General features: G+C 38.9%; 1 protein-coding gene across 1 annotated transcript; it reads right to left on the reverse strand.

The window, feature by feature from the left end:
- Positions 1 to 903: 903 nt before the first annotated feature.
- LOC100724563 (olfactory receptor 10C1-like) lies at positions 904 to 3,995 on the reverse strand. The gene is made up of 2 exons (XM_003467831.3): positions 3,051 to 3,995; positions 904 to 984 (listed from the first exon to the last, which is right to left on the reverse strand). The coding sequence occupies exons 1-2, from the start codon at positions 3,993 to 3,995 to the stop codon at positions 904 to 906; spliced, it is 1,026 nt and encodes a 341-aa protein (XP_003467879.3).
- Between the last annotated feature and the right edge of the window lie 15,479 nt (positions 3,996 to 19,474).

The following is a 19,474-nucleotide window of genomic DNA, read 5'->3' on the forward strand; positions in this document are numbered from 1 at the left end:
CTACTCTGCCATAATGAAGGATAAAATTGTGGCATTTATGACTAAATGGATGGACCTTAAGACCATATTTATTAGTGAAGTAAATTGGACACACACATGTAAATATCATATTATCTCTCTGGTGTGAGAAACTGAAAACATAAGTAAGAATGAAAATATAAAATTGATATTGGAAATTGAGAAGAAACTGTTTACAAGGGAGGGGAAGGGGAAAGGAAAGAAAAATGAGAAAAGAAGGATAAAATTAAAACAAACATTTGCAAATCAGGAGGGAAAGGGGTTTGAAGGAAAGGGATAGGAGTGGGAGAAAAAGAAAAGAAATTAAGGTATATCATGGACAAGTACAAATTCCCTAAAAAGCATGTGATCATTAAGTATACACCTGATTTGTACCAATAAACTTATTTGTACTAAAATAAGTTATTATGTGGAGACCACATAGTTACTAAACCCAAAGCATTTTAAATATGAAAAATAAAATCAGCTAAAACCTCTCACAAGTTGGTGGCATCTAAATACTAGGGCTGAAGCCTCCTAGCAAACACATTACCCGGGTATGCTGGGTTCTTCTTTTGATTCACTGCTTCAGGAAAGAGATTCAGAGACCTAGAACAGAGGCAGGGGATGGAGTCAGAGTGCTGGGTCCTGGAGCCAGCTGCCTGCACTGAATGCTTGTGCTCTTGCCCTTCTTTGTTGATGGAATGGGCTGCCGTTGGCTGCTTGGTCTCCAGCAGAACAGAGGAGGATGATCACAGCTAGAGGTCACCTTGGAGACACCTTCAATGAGCTGGCACCATATCTAAGCAAGTGGTCCTCACATTGCTTTTTGGTTGTGGCTCCTGCTGCTACTAAGTGAATGTATGTCAGATGGTCTTTGAAATAAAACAGCACAGATGTTGAGAATCAAATCTGTGAGACATGTCTCCATTTCAGGAATATAGAAGAAAGGAAAATATTGAAAATAACTGTATTTACATTGATGATCTAAAAATATAGCCTTGTTGATATTTTCAAGTTCCACTGCTCAGAAAACATGGTACTACTGACATAATATGTTATGGAAATTATTGTGAGTTACAGAAATAAAAAGATTGAAATAATTAAATTAAATTTTATACAGGTTATTGCTTGTTTTGAGAATATAATGGAACCAAAACTAACTCTTACATTCCATGTCTTTGTAAATTGTTCTGAAAAGCATGCATTGTTTTAAGAAAAATTCAACGGAAAAATATATTATTTTTAATATGATAAACTACCTACTTGTTAAAGAAACCTTAAAACCAGAGATAAAAATGTCACCAATTTCCTAGGGAAATTTCTGTTAACATTTTATTTTGATCCTTTCAACATAGTAATATTTTATAAAAAAGATCATACAAACAAGTTACTCACTTTAATTTTTAATAAGTCATTTATTTCTCCCTAGGTAAGTGTGCATAAATTATCATCTCTACTTTAGTCACTTTCTTGTTGCTGGAATATGACACCAGATATAAAAATCTTCAAGGATCATCCTATTTTGACTCACATTTCAGTCCATGGTCAGCGGGCTCTAAAGAAGAAACAGTACGTCCGCGGGGCCTGGCGGAGGAAACCTGCTCACATCATGGTGCTCAACAAACAGAGATGCAAGGCACCAGCTGAGCGGGAGATATACTGTTTCTGGCACACGCCTGGTGCCCTGCCTCTTCAACTGCCCCTTAACAGTACACTTACCTGTAGTGACCCCACAGTCCATTCATGGTTGAAAAGACCACCTGTAAATGTATAAGGTGCCTGGGAACATGTGGGAGTAAACTATAACAATCTGTGATGTTTCCATGAAATAGTCCCACCATAGCTCTAGCACAATTGTCAGCAACTTTTGCGTGTTCTGATTATGTCATTTTAAATTATTATTCACACGTGTAAAAAACACAAAGCATTTGGTTTACACAGATTGGACAATTTCCAGTAATAGAGGGATAGCTGGCAAAATACACACCAATTTATTGACAAGCATAAGTATTTCCCCCTGGCTGTAGAAACAACAAATTCTACTAAATCATGTATTTGGAAAGTAAATTTAACTCATGGTGGCAGTCACGGTTTTCCCCTATCTGTCACATTGTGTGAGTAGTGGTTAGTTCTTCATCAATCAGAGGTTTGCACAACAGTTCTCTGAAAACTAGATGTTCCAGTTGCAGGTAAAGCCTTGATAGATGCCTGTGGCTGCCACATTATGGTATAATCAGGTTCATCTCTCTCAAGGAAAGCTTTTTCAACACTCTTCAAGTGTAATGAATCAGGATTCATCTGCACCATGGAAATTTGTGTATTAATTAAAAATGTTAAAATGGTTTATGTTCATTATTTCTTAATTGGTTTTCTTCTACTATCTTGAATTTTAATATTATTTACATCTCTATAAAAACACTTTAAATATTTTTGACAAATACTTCTGTATTTTTCTACAAATATTTGGTAGCAAATAACTCTGAAATTTAAGTTTGCTTTTTGGACTATTTCCATATTTGCCTGACATACTCAAGTCACAGAACATGTTGTGACTGCATATTGGGTTAATAATTACAACTGAAGAGTTTTAAAACACTTTCATGGAAAAAAAATTATGCACTGTGAATTATAAGGTGACTAAGAGCCACTGAGGACTGGCACAAAGATATGCAGTCATCTGACTCCAGAGGAAGTTGTATGGTGGAGAAGCCTGGTAGAGGGTCTGGGATTGAGGAAATATTTGCAGATGTGTAGTGAGAAATCACCAAACTTCTGGGACACAAATTGCGAGATTTGTATGATCAGCACAGACTAAAATGCTTTAAAAAACATGTCTAGTATTGCTAGGAGCAGCCAACTTGCTTGAAGAATTTGCAATCAGAAAGAAGTTCTGAGTCCTGAGACTTCAAACGGACAGGATTGGTTTCACAAGATGTCTCTGACAATAGGGCAGATGGCCTGACTTTTGGCTATTTGCTTGCACTCTGGCTGTGCATCTCTTCCAAGGCACAGAGCTGCATGGTCCTCGGGGCCTAACCCTCGGTCAAAACCCTCTTGTTTCCCAAGGTTCTCCGGAGAGCTGCCTTCACTTCTTTGTTTCGTAAACTATAGATGATGGGGTTGAGCATGGAAGTCACCACCGTGTAGAAGAGGGCCAGCAGTTTATCCACTCCTGGAGAGTGACTGGTCTTGGGCCTTAGGTAGGTGACCGAGCCAGAGCCGTAGAAGAGGGTCACCACAAGTAGGTGGGAGGAACAGGTGGAGAGGGCTTTATGACGACCCTCAGGAGAGGGCATGGCCAGCACTGAAGCCAGAATCCTGCCATAGGAAGCAATGATGAGTAAAAATGGGCTGGAGATGCAGAAGACCGCCACCACGAAGACTGCAGCCTCGTTGCGAGATGTGTCCCCGCAGGCTAGTGCCAGGATTGGGGGGAGGTCGCAGAAGAAGTGGTCTATCTCACAGGGGCCACAGAAGTCCAAGGAGAAAATATAATTGCTCTGGCCCAGGCCCACTGTGCAGCCTACTCCCCAGGAAACCGCGGCCAAGCGGGCGCACACCCCATGGCTCATGCGTGTTGCATAGTGAAGCGGGGAGCAGATGGCCATGTAGCGGTCGAAAGCCATGGCTGCCAACAGGCAGCACTCACTGATGGCAAAGAATGTGAAGAAAAACATCTGCGTGGCGCAGCCCTCCCTAGAGATGGCTGGGGCCTCACTCACGAGGCTCTGCAGCATCTGCGGCACCACTGAGGATGTGTAGCCAATCTCCAGGAGAGACAGGTTGGCCAGGAAGAAGTACATGGGGGTGTGCAGGATGGGGTTGGTGCGGATGGCCAGGGCTATGAGAGCATTGCCTGTTAGCGAAGCTAAGAACATCAGCAGGACCAGGGCAAACAGAAGAAAGCAGTGCTCTGCAACCTCAGAGAATTTGGCAAATGCAAAACGCTTGACAGACACACTGTTGTCCTGCCACAGGGAGCAATTCACAGTCATGGCCTGGACAAGAGAAGAGCAAAGAACTCAGAAGAGCACCCCCAAACAAGAGGGCTAGATGCTTACACCCCTTTGTAGAATCTCAGTAAGGCAGAGAGAGATCCAGCCTGCAAATATCCAGTTTAAGAGTTTGGAAAGTATTGCTCAAACACTTATGTTTTCACACCAAGTCCTATACTGTGGTTGTCAGAAATGTGCTCAGTTACCCAGCAAGAAATGGACAAATGTCTATTACAGCTCAAAACTCTCATCATTCAGTCAGTGGTCAGATGTTATCAAACATTCTGTACCATTAGCATGTCCTAATACAAAGTGAAAATTCACGCTAGAATTGAAGATCATGCCTTTCCTGCTCATTTCTCTCCATTTCTATTACCGGATCTTTATTTCTTCACCTCTTTGTTCAATAATTATTGTGCTCAGAGGATTTTGTAATTACTCTTGTGGGCACTGGGATACAACAATCAGCAAAACCCCTCCTTTCCCAAATTGGACTTACATTTGAGGGAAGACAAATGGAAAGCAAATAGCCATTTGGGATAACACCAGGGCCCATCCTGGGAGAGATCAGCCTGGACTAGAGGGTCAGAGAGGGCTCCTGCAAGGAGAAGCAGGGCCACAGCAGCAAAGGGCAAGCTGAGCATCTGGCAATGCTGCACCACCCTGACCAGACCCAATGTCGGCTGTGGGCTCACTGTATGGAAGCTCAGGGCTTCACCCCAGGTTCCCACTTACAAATCACTCATTGCTAATGGAAATCACCTTTGCTGCAAGTTAAAATTCACATTTCTTAAGATGATTCATGGCAACTTGAGAATTAGGTCATGGACAATTGCTAGAAACTCCTATTTATCTGTCCTGCACTGGACTTCACATCACAGTCCTATCAAAGTCTTTGCATCTTTAAGTTTGAACTAATGTTCCAGGGCATGTACTAAAGTTTGGATTTCTGACTTAGAAATATCATCAACCCAAAATCTAAACAGTGTCTTCCTGTAAAAGGCAGAAAATAAGGAGGTATCCCTTGGGTTGTTTGGGAGTCTGTTTATCAACATAAACTGATGGATTTGGGCTGCAGTCTACACATTCATGTTTGAAGCAAGTATATATCCTAAAATGTATACCTGTAGAGATTCCATATTTTATGAATATTCACATACTATCTACATTCTTTAAAATGTGGGCACAGTGTGAATTTTCTCTCACACACCTGTATACATAGATGCATGTGGGATAGCTCACTGGTCCAGAGTTTCAGGCATAACCTATAAGGTGTACAGATGAGCGTAGCCAGCTAATACCAAGTCTAAGTTAACATTTATTCACATTTTTCTCTTCCTGAATTTCCTCATTTGAAAGGAGGTGGTGATAACAGTTTTCATATGAGGTTGCTGTGAACTTCATGCAGACTCCCAGAAGCACTGCCTGGGGTGGTAAAGTGATCACTGGGCTTAGCTAAAAGGGCGGCGTTTATACATGCAGTCACAGTATTTGGGACCCTGGGTGGCTTTATACCTTCATCCCTAATGTCTCCTCCTATTACCAAACTATCAGTTGACCTGGTGTTGAGCGAGGCACCATCTGATTTGCTGCAATTTCTCTTGTTTCTAGAATTCCTTCATCTGCTGCATGCAGGTGGAGGAGCTAAGAGCCATGAAGCAGAGCATAACTGTGCACTTTCTGCGGCTTTTCCCTTCTGCCCAAGCTGGAAGGAGGAGGGAACATGCTGAGGGCTGGAGCCTGCGGTCTGTAGGCAGGGCCCTCGCTGCAGGACAGGTGGCACAGCTGTTGCACCTCTTCCTCAGCTAATGCTCATGACTCAGTGTTTCTGTCTCATTATTTTCTTTTACAAGTGGAATGATGAGCCTCTTCCTGTCTATCCTGTTCAGCTGTTTGGTTTAGAAATGCACATGTTGTAGAGACAAGCTATGAGCAGATAATAAGCAGTGGAGATTAAAATGCAAATCCGCTTTGAGAGCTCCTTGTTATTGAACTAGGACTGCTACTGGGTTAACATCCATTGTGATCCAGCCTATACTAGCTGGAAACAAGTGATGAAGTATCTGAGTTCTGAGGGTTTAAGTGAGGAGGTGGAATTTCACTGACAGCTGAGCATGTGCAACAGAGAGAGGAAGGGGTGGGTAACTAACAGCTCCCAGACTCAGCTTCAGGCTACCTTACATATGCTCACATCTGAGATAGCTCTCTTCAAACACCTCCGTTTTTCATTTTGGTTTGGTGTCATGTCATTAGAAATGCTAATAGACTGTCAGTCCCTTGTTTCAATTGATTTTAAAGTGAAATATTTTTGCTTTCCCTTCAGCTGAAGCAAACAAACAAAGGCACGCCATGGGATTTTGTATGGAAACACTCTGGACAGTGCCTGGTGTCAGGAAACACTTGGTGCACACTGACTTCATTGGTCATAATCATTATTTCCTAGGTGTCTCCATAGCACATCTGATTGAAATAGACACTTTGTGGAAAAAGGCCTGGTCCCTTCTCAGGGTCCTCACTGCTAGGTCATCGGGAACCTGATGTGGAGCTGGGGCTTTCTTAACCCTTCCCTGTGAAATGGCTGCTCCACTTCACTGGTCACCACATGCTGGATAATCAAGGCATCTCCACTACCAAACCATGAGCATACACCAACTCCTTATGAGTAATTACTTCAGAACAACTCAGAGCTACTTTCTGACAGAGGAACTGAGAGCCTGAGTCACTGTTTTACTATTCAGAGAGATGGGACTTAAAGACAATAATGACAAGCACTAGAAAGTATTTCGAGTACCAACTGTTCACTTCAAAGATTTACTTCACCATCTTGTACAGCCCTTTCATCTGTGGACCTCAGCAAGGACACATACCTTTTAGTCACAAATTTGAAGGAACTGTTGTTGGTCGTGTCTTTGTCCCCTCCGATGATGTCCCAAAATCTGTGCAAATAAACCTTCCCAGCCAACTGTCCCAGGCTGCACAGAAAGCCTTTGTTGTAGTCAGCATCCACATCCTGGCTGAGGGAGATTGTGTGTCTCTTGAGAGGACATCTCGTCCCCAGCAGCACTAGCATGCAGACTGTGCTATTCACATGATGATGCACTGTAGCTTCCTCCACCCTGAGGAAAGTGGGCCACAACTGTATAGAGCTTTATTTTCCTCCTTATCATCTCACTAGCCCTTTGGGAACCGTGATTTCTACTCACTGGAGAGTGGCAGCCAGCAGCTGCTCTGCCTCTGGAGAGCTGCCATGGCCAGGTTGGCCTTTGTTTGTGGGAAATGCTAACTTTGATAAGCAAAAGAGTAAATAGGAACTTGGGTGTAGCACAGAGGGAGGGATCTTCCAGGTGTGCCTGGGGCCTTGCTGGTTTTTCGGTATTGTAAAAGAAAAATGAAACAAATCAAAGATAAAAAAACAAATCATAATGAATAATATATTAACCATCACTTCCACAATGGACTGTGTACAGTATAGGGATGATGAAATCACATGAAATTGCTTATTGCAATCAATTCATTGGCCATTATAGCCTGTTAATAGAAATGATTAATTTTTACAATTTTTGTATTTATTGGTATGTGTTTAGAGTACATAATAATTGCATTCATTGTGAGGAGTTAACACAGGTACATAACGCATCCTCATTCATTCTCCTCTGTTCGTCTACTTACTGGTACCTTTCCCTTTTACCAGACATTTGCCTCCTTGTCTCCTATTATCTATCGTTTATTTTGCTCTTGTTAACCTTTTTAACATAATTAAGTGAAAATTCATCTAAAATGATTGCGAATTCTGCATATTTTGATGTCAAATTATGTTGTCTAAGTTAATGCTTACTTTAACTTTTTTACAGTCACAATAATGAATTATTTAGCCAGTCACACAAGACTTTGACAGTGTCCCTCTCTATTCCTATCTACAGTAAGCACAACAAAATGAAGAGATAAATCCTTTCAGGATGGAGGAAAACATGAGTAGGGGGCTCAGTGAATACTTTAAAGACAGTGATCCAGCTAGTTAATTTGTATGGCCTAATGGATTTGAAGGCAAGGTAAGAGAGAAGAGAAAAATATCAGAGAGGAAATTCTTTTATTAGAACTCCTTTGAATGAAATAGGCACCCTATACTGTTATTAATTCCACATAAAGTGCTGATTGCCCCAATCTTAATTTTTCTGGCTTACACTTTATGCTTCCAGTGCTCCGAACTAGAACCCGATGGCCTGAATATGGTTAAAATGCTGTTCTACATAGCTGTTTTCTGATTCAGACCTTCAGATAAGGGGACGCTGTTGGTTGTGAGTCCTGGATGAGATAGTCGTCTCATCTAACATGCTCTCCCTCCTGAGGGTCAGGGTCAGGAGTTTACCTAGTGTGGTGGACATATGCAGCTCCTCTTGCAGGTAGCTAGCTGCATGCTCTCACTAATATGTCCAGCAGATGTAATTTGAAGGAGGTAAAGATGTGCAAGAAGTCTCTTTACAGTGGGCCTTATTATCTCTTGTAGCCTGTCTGGGCATAGGGTGGTGCAGAAGTTTCACTGACAGTGTGCGGAGCAAGGTCACCACTGAGCGCAGGGCATGCGACAAGAAAGGAGAGTGGGTACCAGACAGATAGGCTTGGTTTAGAAAGGGCACTGGTATTTTAGTGTTTCCCATTGTATGCCCCAGAACCTAAGTCTTATAAGAGTTAGAGCCAGTAGGATCTTTCAAGCTGTGTGTTTTGAAAGAAGGTAATGTGACAGTGATTACTCTTTGCCTTTGACATAGAAATTAGCCATCTCCACCATCAGCACCAAAGAGCAAACATACTTCTTAGAACTTTCTGAAGTATATGTGTTAGACACCAGCCTTTTCCTGTGAGTTGGTGCCATTTGCAGACTGAGGGGGAAGAGAACAAGAAATCACCCAGAATCAAGCACTTCCTTCGAACAGCCACCATGTCCATGTACAGGCTTCTGGGGGCAGATGCCAATCCCTTCCAGCACATAGGCTGGGAGACAAGAAAAACCATGGCCTTCTTGCCTGCCCTGCTGTAAGTGACGAGCTGATCTGGAATAATACAGGCTGAAATGATAGCTATTGAGGAAAAATATAAGAATGTCTGTTTGGTCTAGTATTTTACTGACTTTGCAGGCTTAAAGCCTGTAGATGGTCTGATAATCTCTTCAGAGCATAACAATTTACAGTTTACCATCTATGGGGGTTATCCTCCTGAAGGTGGTATTCATTATTAGTTCTCTATGATCTTATTTTGAAGTCTGGTATCATTTTCATTGTTTTGTAGGGATGGATCTTACTCTTTTTGACTTTATTATATCCAATGCCATGGGCAGGTATTTCAAAGATAACAAGATATATTATGATAACCGTTTTGGATTTACTATTATCTTGTTTTAAAGTCCTTTATTGCATTCATTGTTTTCTTTTTACTGGTTCTATTCTGTTCTCTTTTGTTTCATTTTTACTATGTCTGACGCTATGGGTAGCTATTTTGAAGACAATAAGCATCTTTATGGTAACCATTGTTGATTTCCTGTTGTCTTGTTTTGAAGTCCTATACAACTTACACTTCTTTGTTTCGACTGGCTTTATTCTGTTTCATTTTGCTTATTTTTATTCTTTTTAAAATAAAAATTGAAAAACAATTTAAAAATAAAATATATATGTTAATTTGTATAAGAGTAAACAGTTTATCCAACAACTGAAAAATAAGTAAGGTATATTGAATTCAGAAACAAAATTTTTGAAAATAAACAAAAGATATAAAGTGTAAGAATGAGTGAAAAATAAAAGACTTGTTACACATATAGCTGAGTGATTGGTTTATTACACAAAGAAGCCTAATTGCAAGACCCATGGATAAGAGAAATACTGCAACTTCTCTTTGCCCCTAAACATTGCAGTTTTTTTATTCATAAGTACAACTAAATATTTTATGTAGCAACTGCAATCATTAACCTTTTGAAAATTAATTATTCAATTTTCCAAATTAATTTTTATGTTAGTGTACTAAAATCCCTACTATTTCTAATAACAGAATATTTCTTAAAGTTTGCCAATGACAAGTACAATACTGATTGTAAAAGGCATATGGCTGACCAACCAGTGCATGTTCATTTTGTGGTGTCTGCAGTTTTGACTTGTTTAATGGGTCCTGGCGACATCTTCTGAGTAAGCATTGGTGGGAAGCTCTCATATACTTGTTTTCATTAATTTTATAATTTTTTAGACATTTTGATACTCAGTTATGTTTGTTTGGTTTGCAAAGCTGATGTGGAAACTTCTGAAGTTGTAAACTCATGTTTTCTTCAGACCTCTACAAGAAGGGGAGGACCAGCACAGGTATAAACTCTGTCTGTGCTCACAGCATGATGACCAAACCCTGCCCACTCTTGTGCTGGGTTGGGTATCTGCTTGGAATCATCCCATCACTTAACCCTATTTACCCCAAGCTGCTTTCCGGGAATGTGAAGGTCACAATACAGTTTTTACAGGCTGTGTAGTCAGTTCCTGATGACTCTTCAATTCTGTTTTAAGCTTGGCTTCTGGAATGATTTCACCATCTCCAATGTTAAACACTGTCCACTATAAATAGGAAAGGAGACTTTGGAAAATGTATGGTTGTGCAGATTTTTGTGTGTGAGGTTTCTGAAAAGTTTCTCCATTGGTTAATTTGATTGACCAAGATGGTACTTTGTCATGGTTTTTACAAAATATGTCACAGTCAATGTGTACCAAAGCATATGAGATACTAATTTTATAGAACAGATTAGAAGAATAGAAAAACATATTTATATTGGCTCATGATTTTATTCCACAGTGGGCATCTCCAATGCACAAGGGTGTGATTCAGGTCATGAGGGAGATGTATTCCACCAGATTACACCCTCAGGGTGCCTTGTGCTCAGTCAAGCCCTGCTTTCTAACATCTCAGTCAGCTATAGCATCCTCTAATTCCCTCACTTTCCAAAAAGCCCCGCCAAAAAGCATGAAGCTTTTGAGGGACAACCAGACAAAACCATAACAAGTGTAAATCCACCACTTTAACAGGACCTGGTAGCAAAGTCTTTTCCCTTTCTCACAATGCGCACATTATTTCTTTGAAGGAACCTCAGACAGCACAATCAATGTCTTATTAAAAGTCTATCATGAATCAGTAAAAACTTCAGTGTTAAAAGAAGCTTCAACAACTTTCCAGCTAATCATCTTTTGTGCTTTAATGTTCATAGGTTACTTTTAGTTTGAAATTTTACCAGACTTCAGGACTGAACATCAGCGTCTGCCTGTCATGGGTATGTTGGAACCGTAACCCATGGGTGATGGTATTTGCAGATGGAGCCTTTCTCAAGCATGTACATTTGAATGAGGTTGTGAGGGCATAGCCCCATGATGAAGTCAGCACGATGAGAGGAGGAAGAGAGTGATGCTGTCAGAATGGCATCCCAGGATGTTCCACTCTCATCCTTGCTGAAAGACCATGTCCTGCCAACATTAGACAGACAGGGGCAACGTGGGAAGCCTGAGTCCAGCACAGACCAGTTTTCTGTGGATTCAGACATCTGAGCAAGGAAGCACTGCAGAGGCAGAGAAGAATAGACATCTGTTCATGGCTCCCAAAACCATTCTGGTTTTATGTAATACCTAATTGGCTTCTGGGAAAACAAAATATCCATAATGGTTGGACCAAAATCAATTTTTCTGAGATAAGAGACCAAGAAACACAACTGGACCTGCTCCACATGCTACAAGGGGCCAAGTGCTGTGCTCTGACCAAGCGGAAGAAAAAGCTTCTCCTTTTATACTTCTTGTAGACAAACTGGATCAGAATTGATGGAAACACCTTTCAGTGCACATTTTATTCCTCACGTTCAGTGAAATAAGTGTTTGAAAACTAATTTGTGACCCTAACAACTGTGTGAAGCACTGCTTCTGAAGTACAGATGTTCAAAATGGCTTGCAAATTAACTTTTGGGAGAAAGCCTTTCTGGATAAAAGATTTCCTACATACAGAAAAATATAAAAATACCATCTAAAGAAGAAATTTTACTTTCCTCAGGAATAGCTATAGGGTTGAAGAAAGAGACAAGAAAATTACAAATCCACTACAACCTCTTCTATTTAACATTGTACTTAGAACCCTAGCTAAGGCAAGAGTAAGAAATAAAATGGATACATAGAGAAAAGTAAGAACTCAAAAATTATCATTATTCAAAGAACCACATCAAAAATCCCTAGAAATAGTAAACTGTAGCAAAGTAGCAAGACTTGTAAGATCAACACAGAAATACCATTAGTATTTGTGTACACCAATAAGGAACAATATGAGGAGAAAATTACAAAAACAACACAATTCACTATTGCTTCAAGAAAAATGAAATATCTAAGAGTTAATGTAACCAAGAAGGTAAAAGGTTCTACAAAAAAAATCTATGGTACATGGAAGAAGGAAATTGTAGAGAACAGCTGAGAATAGGAGGGTATCACTTGCTCCTATATAATCAGAACCAATATTGTCAAAATGGTCACCCTCAAAAAATGACTACACAGATTCAATGCAGTCTCAATCAAAATACCAACAACACACTTGACAGATCTAAGAAAACAGTATTAAAATTCACACGGAATCTGAAGAGACTCAGAATAGCAGACATAACTCTGGAAAATAAGAGCAAAGCAGGCTACATAGCAATATCTGACTGTAAGCATGCTACAAAGCAATAGTGGTACAAATGGCATGACACTAGAACAAACATAGATACACTGGTCAACGGAATGGAACTGAGGATATAGAAAACCCACCAGACATTTTCAACTGTCTTATTTTTGAAAAGGAGACAAAAGCACGTGATGGAGTAAAGACAGCCTGTTCAACAAGTGGTGTTGGTAAAACTGGCTATTTGGAGAAGAATGAAACTGGACTTTTATCTTTCACATACATTATATCAAAATCAAAATTGATCAGATATCTAAACATTAATACAGAAATATTAAAATATCTGGAATATAAAATGCCTAAACACTTGAAGATATAGGTCTAGGAAAGGATTTTCTGAATTCAACCTCCATGATACAAGAAGCAGCAGCAAGAATCAATACATGGAAAAATATCAGACTAAGAAGCTTCTGCACATTAAAACAACCAATCAGTGGAATGAACAGCCAATCAACAGAATGAGAAAAAATTTTTACCTGCTACTTCTCAGACAGATAACTAATTTCTAGAGTAAAACACACAAAACATTTAAATTTAAATTGAAAAACTGGGTGGTGGAATTAAAGAAGGCAGATTGGTAAGCAGAGGAATACAGAGGCCCCCTAAGAGAGACAACTCAGATGCTGGAATAAAACATCATGGAGAGGTCTGGACAGACGGATGTGGATCCCACTGACAAAGGAAGAAACTAAAGGGAAAAGATCTGGTCAAACACACAGTCCCGGGTCTACCATTGGAGCAGCTAAAGATTAGTGGCCATGGTGCTCTTGCCAGAGTGCCTTAACTCTCGCCACCGTGACTCGCTGGAGCCACCTGAACTCCTGCTGCTGGGACTCTCTAGAGCCATGGTCATGCTGAAATCAGAGGTTGGTGAGCCCAATGGAAAAGGGAGCCAGAAAGGAACCTACACTGACCCAGGGTGAGTGCTGGAAACAAGTCCCTCCCACAGGAAAGGGGCAACCAACTGGATGACATGTTGGAATTGGGCAGAATGGGCAGGAACATGGAACAGCAGTGATTTCAGTCAGTTGTTCTCTTCCCAGAGCAGATTGGTGGGATCTGCTTGGCCTGGGTCATGCCTCTGGCCAGGATCCAAGTCATGCCAAACCAATTCCGTATGGTGAACACTAACATGGTCAAAGCCATGCAGGTTGACTGACAGGGGGTTGGCCAGCATACACCACACCTGTTTACACCTCAGTGACCAACAGCAAACTGAAGAAGGGAAAAATCCCTAGCCAGCATGCTTCAGAAGAACCATAACCAACAAGGAAAGGGACTGGGACCTCCTCTATACACCTGTATGGAAGAAGCCAAAAACATGACAAGAGAAAAAAATAAGAAAAAGTTCCAGCCTCAACCCCATGAACACTGATGTGGGAGAGTTATATACAAAAGAGATTGAGGGCAGAAAACATGCACTATCAGACACGGCATCAATGGACACAAAGAAGTATCTTCGGGACTTCATAGACAAGCTCAAAAGTGAAATATTTAATCGAGTAAAGCAAGATATAAGTAGATAAAGAAAATAAATGCTAAGCACTGCTCATGAAGACACAGATGGAAGAATGGAGGAACACACAAAAAAGAGAGAAACATTCGTAGAAGAATATAAAGAAAACCTGAAATACATGAAGCAGATTCAAAGACGTTACCAGGAAATTAAAAACTCCATTGAAAGCTGGCAAAACTGCTTGAAAGAACCTAAGGATATACTATCAAAACTTGAAGACAGGTTTGCAATTTGTAATCATGAAAGGAAAGAACTCTTTAAAATAATAGGAAACAAGCAGTAATATTTTTTTTTAATTTTCTTTAAAAGGAAAAAGAGAAAAAACAAAACAAAACAAAGTGGTGTAAGGGTACAAGTAATACAGAACTACAAAAAAAAAAAAACAGTAAGAAATCACCAGTTAATAGATTACATATTATCATCTTAGAGATAGTTGCTCAAGTCACAGTATCAAAGCATATAAAGTGGACATTCAAATAGTGAGACTGCAAAAAGTTGTGTTCAGTGATCCAACCAAAAACATTAATAGGGTCTGCTATTTAACACCCATAAACACACTTGCTGTTGTATCTTTTAGAGCACGTTTTTTCCTTCTCTTTGTTACAACAAAATTTATACATTTTGGGATTTATTACTCCTTAGTTCTTATTACTTTTTTTGGGGAGAGAATAAAGTCAAATATGGCAAAACAAAGCTGTCAGTCAAAACCAAGGATAGACATAGCACATGATGTAAAAACAGAGTACAAGGTTATCAACAATGGTTATCAACATCGTCTCTTGTTTCCTTAAAAAGAATTGTCTATCTCATTAGGTATTATAAAGTTGAACAAAACAAAGAGAACAAGATCAATACAACTTAAGCATTGTAAACATTACAGGACTTCCAAAGGAGACAACAGTCAAACCAGAATGGGCATCTTAGTGAATCTTATTGCTTTCAAAGTAGTTGCCTATACCCTCAAACTTGATACTATCATACAGAATGGAACAGAGTCTAATCAGTCAAAACAAGATAGTGGGAGTACTACAGGACTTCAAAACAAGTTAATAGGAAAACAAAAAAGTTACTATTAAATATCCTGCTAATTTTTAAAATTTTTCCCCTTAATTAAAAAAAAAACATAAAAAACTAAATAATTTTTTAATGAATAAGGGAGAGATTGAGATAAAAGAGGACATAACAATATAACAATACTGGTCAAAGCATGACTGTTTCAGCAACCTAGTGCTTCACCACCAAATAACCCGACTTAATAGTAGTTACCATAGTGTCTGTCTTTTTCCTTGAAATATTTGGATAAAACCTCATATACTATAGCTTCAAATATTTCCATATCAAGAAGCCCAGAATAAAGCCTTTCTAACTAATAAGTGAAAACTTTATAAGGCTTCAAGGCCACATAATGGGGAATCATGATTACCACATATTTTTATATATTTGAATCATTACTTACATTAGGGAAACTATTCGGTATTCACACATGCGAGATTGATTTATTTCACTTATGAGTATGGTCTCAAGCTGCACCCATTTATTGATAAATATCTCAATGTGATCCTTCTTTATAGCTGAATAATACTCCATTGTATAGAAATACCACAACTTTTTTATGCATTCCTCAGTTGATGGACACTTGGGTTGTTTCCAAGATCTGGCAATTACAAACTGCTATAAACATAGGTGCACATATATCACTGTGGTATGATGCTTTCAGTTCTTCTGGGAATATGCCTAGAAGTGGAATAGCTAAAATAAATGGGATTTCCAATCCCAACTTATTGAGAGATCTCCAGACAGAACTCAACAAAGGCTGTACCAGTCTACACTCCCACCAACAGTGCAGGAGAGTTCCTTTTTCCCCACAGCCTCTCCAGCATTTGTTGTTGTTGGTTTTCTTGATCCTGGCCATTCTTTCAGGAGTGAGACGGTATCTCAGTGTGGTTTTAACTTGCATTTCTCTAATGACCAATGATGAACATTTTTTCATGTATTTATTTGCCATTTGCATTTCTTCCTCTGAGAAGTGTGTATTCATCTCAGATGCCCATTTTTGGATTCGATCTTTGAATTTTGGAGGTCTGAGTTTTCTTAATTCTTTATATGTTTTAGACAAGAGTCCCTTGTCTGAGAGAGAGTTCACTAAAATCTTTTCCCAGTTTGTGGGTTTTCTTTTCACTATGCTGGAGATTTGTTTTGACATGCAGAAACTTTTTAATAAGAAGTGGTCCCAGTTATTGATTCTGGGAAGTATTTCCTGTTCGGTTTGAGTCCTGTTCATGAATTCTCGACCTACTCCTATGTCTCCAAGGTTTCTACCCAATTTGTCTTCCAATAGATTTAGTGTTTCTGTTTTAATATTCAGATCTTTGACCCATTTAGATTTTAATTTAGTACATGGTGATAGACATGGGTCTAGCTTTAGTTTTTGGCAAATGGAGAGCCAGTTTTTCCAGCACCATTTATTAAAGAGACTGTCGTTCTTCCAGTGAACCTGCTTGGCTCCTTTATCAAAGATAAGGTGGTTGAGTGTGTTTGTAGTTGTGGTTGTATCTTCTAATCTATTCCATTGATCTTCGGCTCTGTTTTGATTCCAATACCATGTTGATTTTACTACTGTTGCTTTGTAGTATAACTTCAAGTCAGGGATTGGGATGCCTCCTGCTTTGCCTTTGCTGCTTAGAATTGCCTTTGCGATTCTAGGTCTCTTCTGGTTCCAGATGAAATTTAGGAGTGATTTCTCTAGATCTATAAGGTATGTTGATGGTATAACTATTGGGATTGCATTGAATCTGTATAACAGTTTGGGAGAATGGCCATCTTCACAATTTTTGTTCTTCCTATCCATGAGCAAGGGATGTCTTTCCATTTTCTGAGATGATCTTCAATTTCCTTTTTCAGTGTATTATAATTTTCACTGTATAAGTCTTTCACTTCTTTCATAAGAGTAATTCCTAAATACTTCATTTTTTGGTTGCTAATGTGAATAGTTCAGTTTCTCTTATTTCCCTCTCTGTGATTTTGTTGTTCGTGTATAGGAATGCTATTGATTTGTAAGTACAGATTTTGTATTCAGCCACATTACTGAATTTATTTATTGTATCTAAGAGTCTTTCAATGGAGTTTAGGGGGTCTTCTATGTAGAGTATCATGTCATCTGCAAACAATGATAATTTAACTTCTTCTTTTCCTATCTTTACCCCTTTTATTCCTCTTTCTTGCCTAATTTCTCTGGCTAGTACTTCCAGTACTATATTAAATAGGAGTGGTGATAAAGGACATCCTTATTTTAAAGTAAAGGCTTTCAATTTTTGGCCATTTAGTATGATGCTGGCTGTTGGTTTGTCATAAATGGCCTTTATTATATTGAGGTAAAGACCATTTATTCCAATTTTCTGTAAAGTTCTTGTCATGAATAAATGTTGGACCTTATCGAAGGCTTTTTCTGCATCTATAGAAATGATCATGTGATTTTTATTTTTGGCTTTATTGATATGGTGGATTACATTTATTGATTTGCATATGTTGAACCATCCTTGCATTCCTGGGATGAATCCCACTTGGTCATGGTGTATAATCTTCTTGATGATTTGCTGGATCCTATTTGCCAACATTTTATTGAGGATTTTTGCATCTGTGTTCATTAGGGAGATTGGTCTATAGTTCTCTTCTCAGGTTTTGGTACTAGAGTAATATTTGCTTCCAGGAATGACAGGAAGGATTGCTTCCCTTTCAATTTCATTGAATAGTTTGAGGAGTGTCGGCATTAGGTCTTCTTTGTATTTCTTATAGAATTCTGCAGTGAATCCATCTGGGCCTGGGCTCTTCTTGGTGGGTAAGGACTTAATTACATTTTCCATTTCATTAACAGAGATTGGGTTATTCAACAGTTTTGCATCCTCTTGATCTAGCTTTGGTACTTCATATGCTTCTAAGAATCTGTCTATTTCTTCTGTGTTATCAAACTTTTGAGAGTAGAGGTTTTCGAAATAGGTGTTGATGATCTTCTGTATTTCTATTGGGTCTGTAGTGATTTCACCTTTTTCATTTCTTATTGCATGAATTTGAGCTTTTTCTTCCCTTTTTAAAATAAGGTTGGGTAGGGGCTTATCGATTTTATTTATTCTTTCAAAGAACCAAATCTTTGATTCGTTGATTCTTTGGATTGTTTTCTTAGTCTCTATTGCATTGATTTCTGCTCTGATTTTTATAATTTCCTCTCTTCTTTTGGCTTTGGGCTTGACTTGCTCTTCTTTTTCTAGCTGTTTGAGGGATAGCATCAAGTTATTTATTTGTATTTGTTCTGATTTCCTGATGTGGGAACTCAGTGCAATAAATTTTCCTCTCAGGATGGCTTTCATTGCATCCCACAAATTCTGGTAAGTTGTATCTGCATTTTCATTTTCTTTTAGTCATTGTTTAATTTCTTCTTTAATTTCTTCTGTGACCCACTGATTACTCAAGAGTGTGTTATTCAGTTTCCATGTGTTTGTGGGATTTTTGCAGTATCTTTTATCATTAATTTCTAATTTCAGAGCGCTATGATCCAATAACATGCAAGGGATGATTTCAACTCTTTTGCATTTGTTTAAATATGTTCTGTGAGCTAATATATGGTCTATTTTAGAGAATGATCCATGTACTGCTGAGAAGAATGTGTATTCTGATATTGTTGGGTGGAACATTCTGTATATGTCTATCAAATCCATTTGTTCACAGGTGTGATTCAGTTCTGTTATTTCTTTGCTCATTTTCTGTCTGGTTGATCTGTCCCTTGGTGTCAATGGCATATTAAGTTCTCCTGTTACAAATGTGTTACTGATAATTTGAGTTTTCATTTCTGTTAATAATTGTTTTATATAATGGGTGCTCTGGAGTTTGGTGCATATATATTTAAGATAGTTATCTCTTCCTCTTGGAGTTTTCCCCTTACGAGTATGTAGTGACCTTCTTTGTCCTTTATGGTCATTGTTGGTTTAAAGTTAACATTGTCTGCAAACAGAATGGCTACTCCTGCTTTTTTTTTTGTTTGTTTGTTTGTTTTTTGGATTCCTGCTGCATGAAGTATTGTTTTCCATCCTTTGACTTTCAGTCTGTGAGTATCCTTCTGGGTTAGATGGGTTTCCCGTAAACAGCATACGGTTGGATTTTGTTTCTTGATCCATTCTGCTATTCTGTTTCTTTTGATTGGTGCATTGAGACCATTTATATTAATGGTTATTACTGTTAAATGCTGGTTTATTGTTGACAT

The sequence above is a fragment of the Cavia porcellus genome, unplaced genomic scaffold, assembly GCF_034190915.1.
Source record: "Cavia porcellus strain 051 isolate PalLab524CR breed Dunkin Hartley unplaced genomic scaffold, mCavPor4.1 scaffold_17, whole genome shotgun sequence".
Taxonomy (NCBI): domain Eukaryota; kingdom Metazoa; phylum Chordata; class Mammalia; order Rodentia; family Caviidae; genus Cavia; species Cavia porcellus.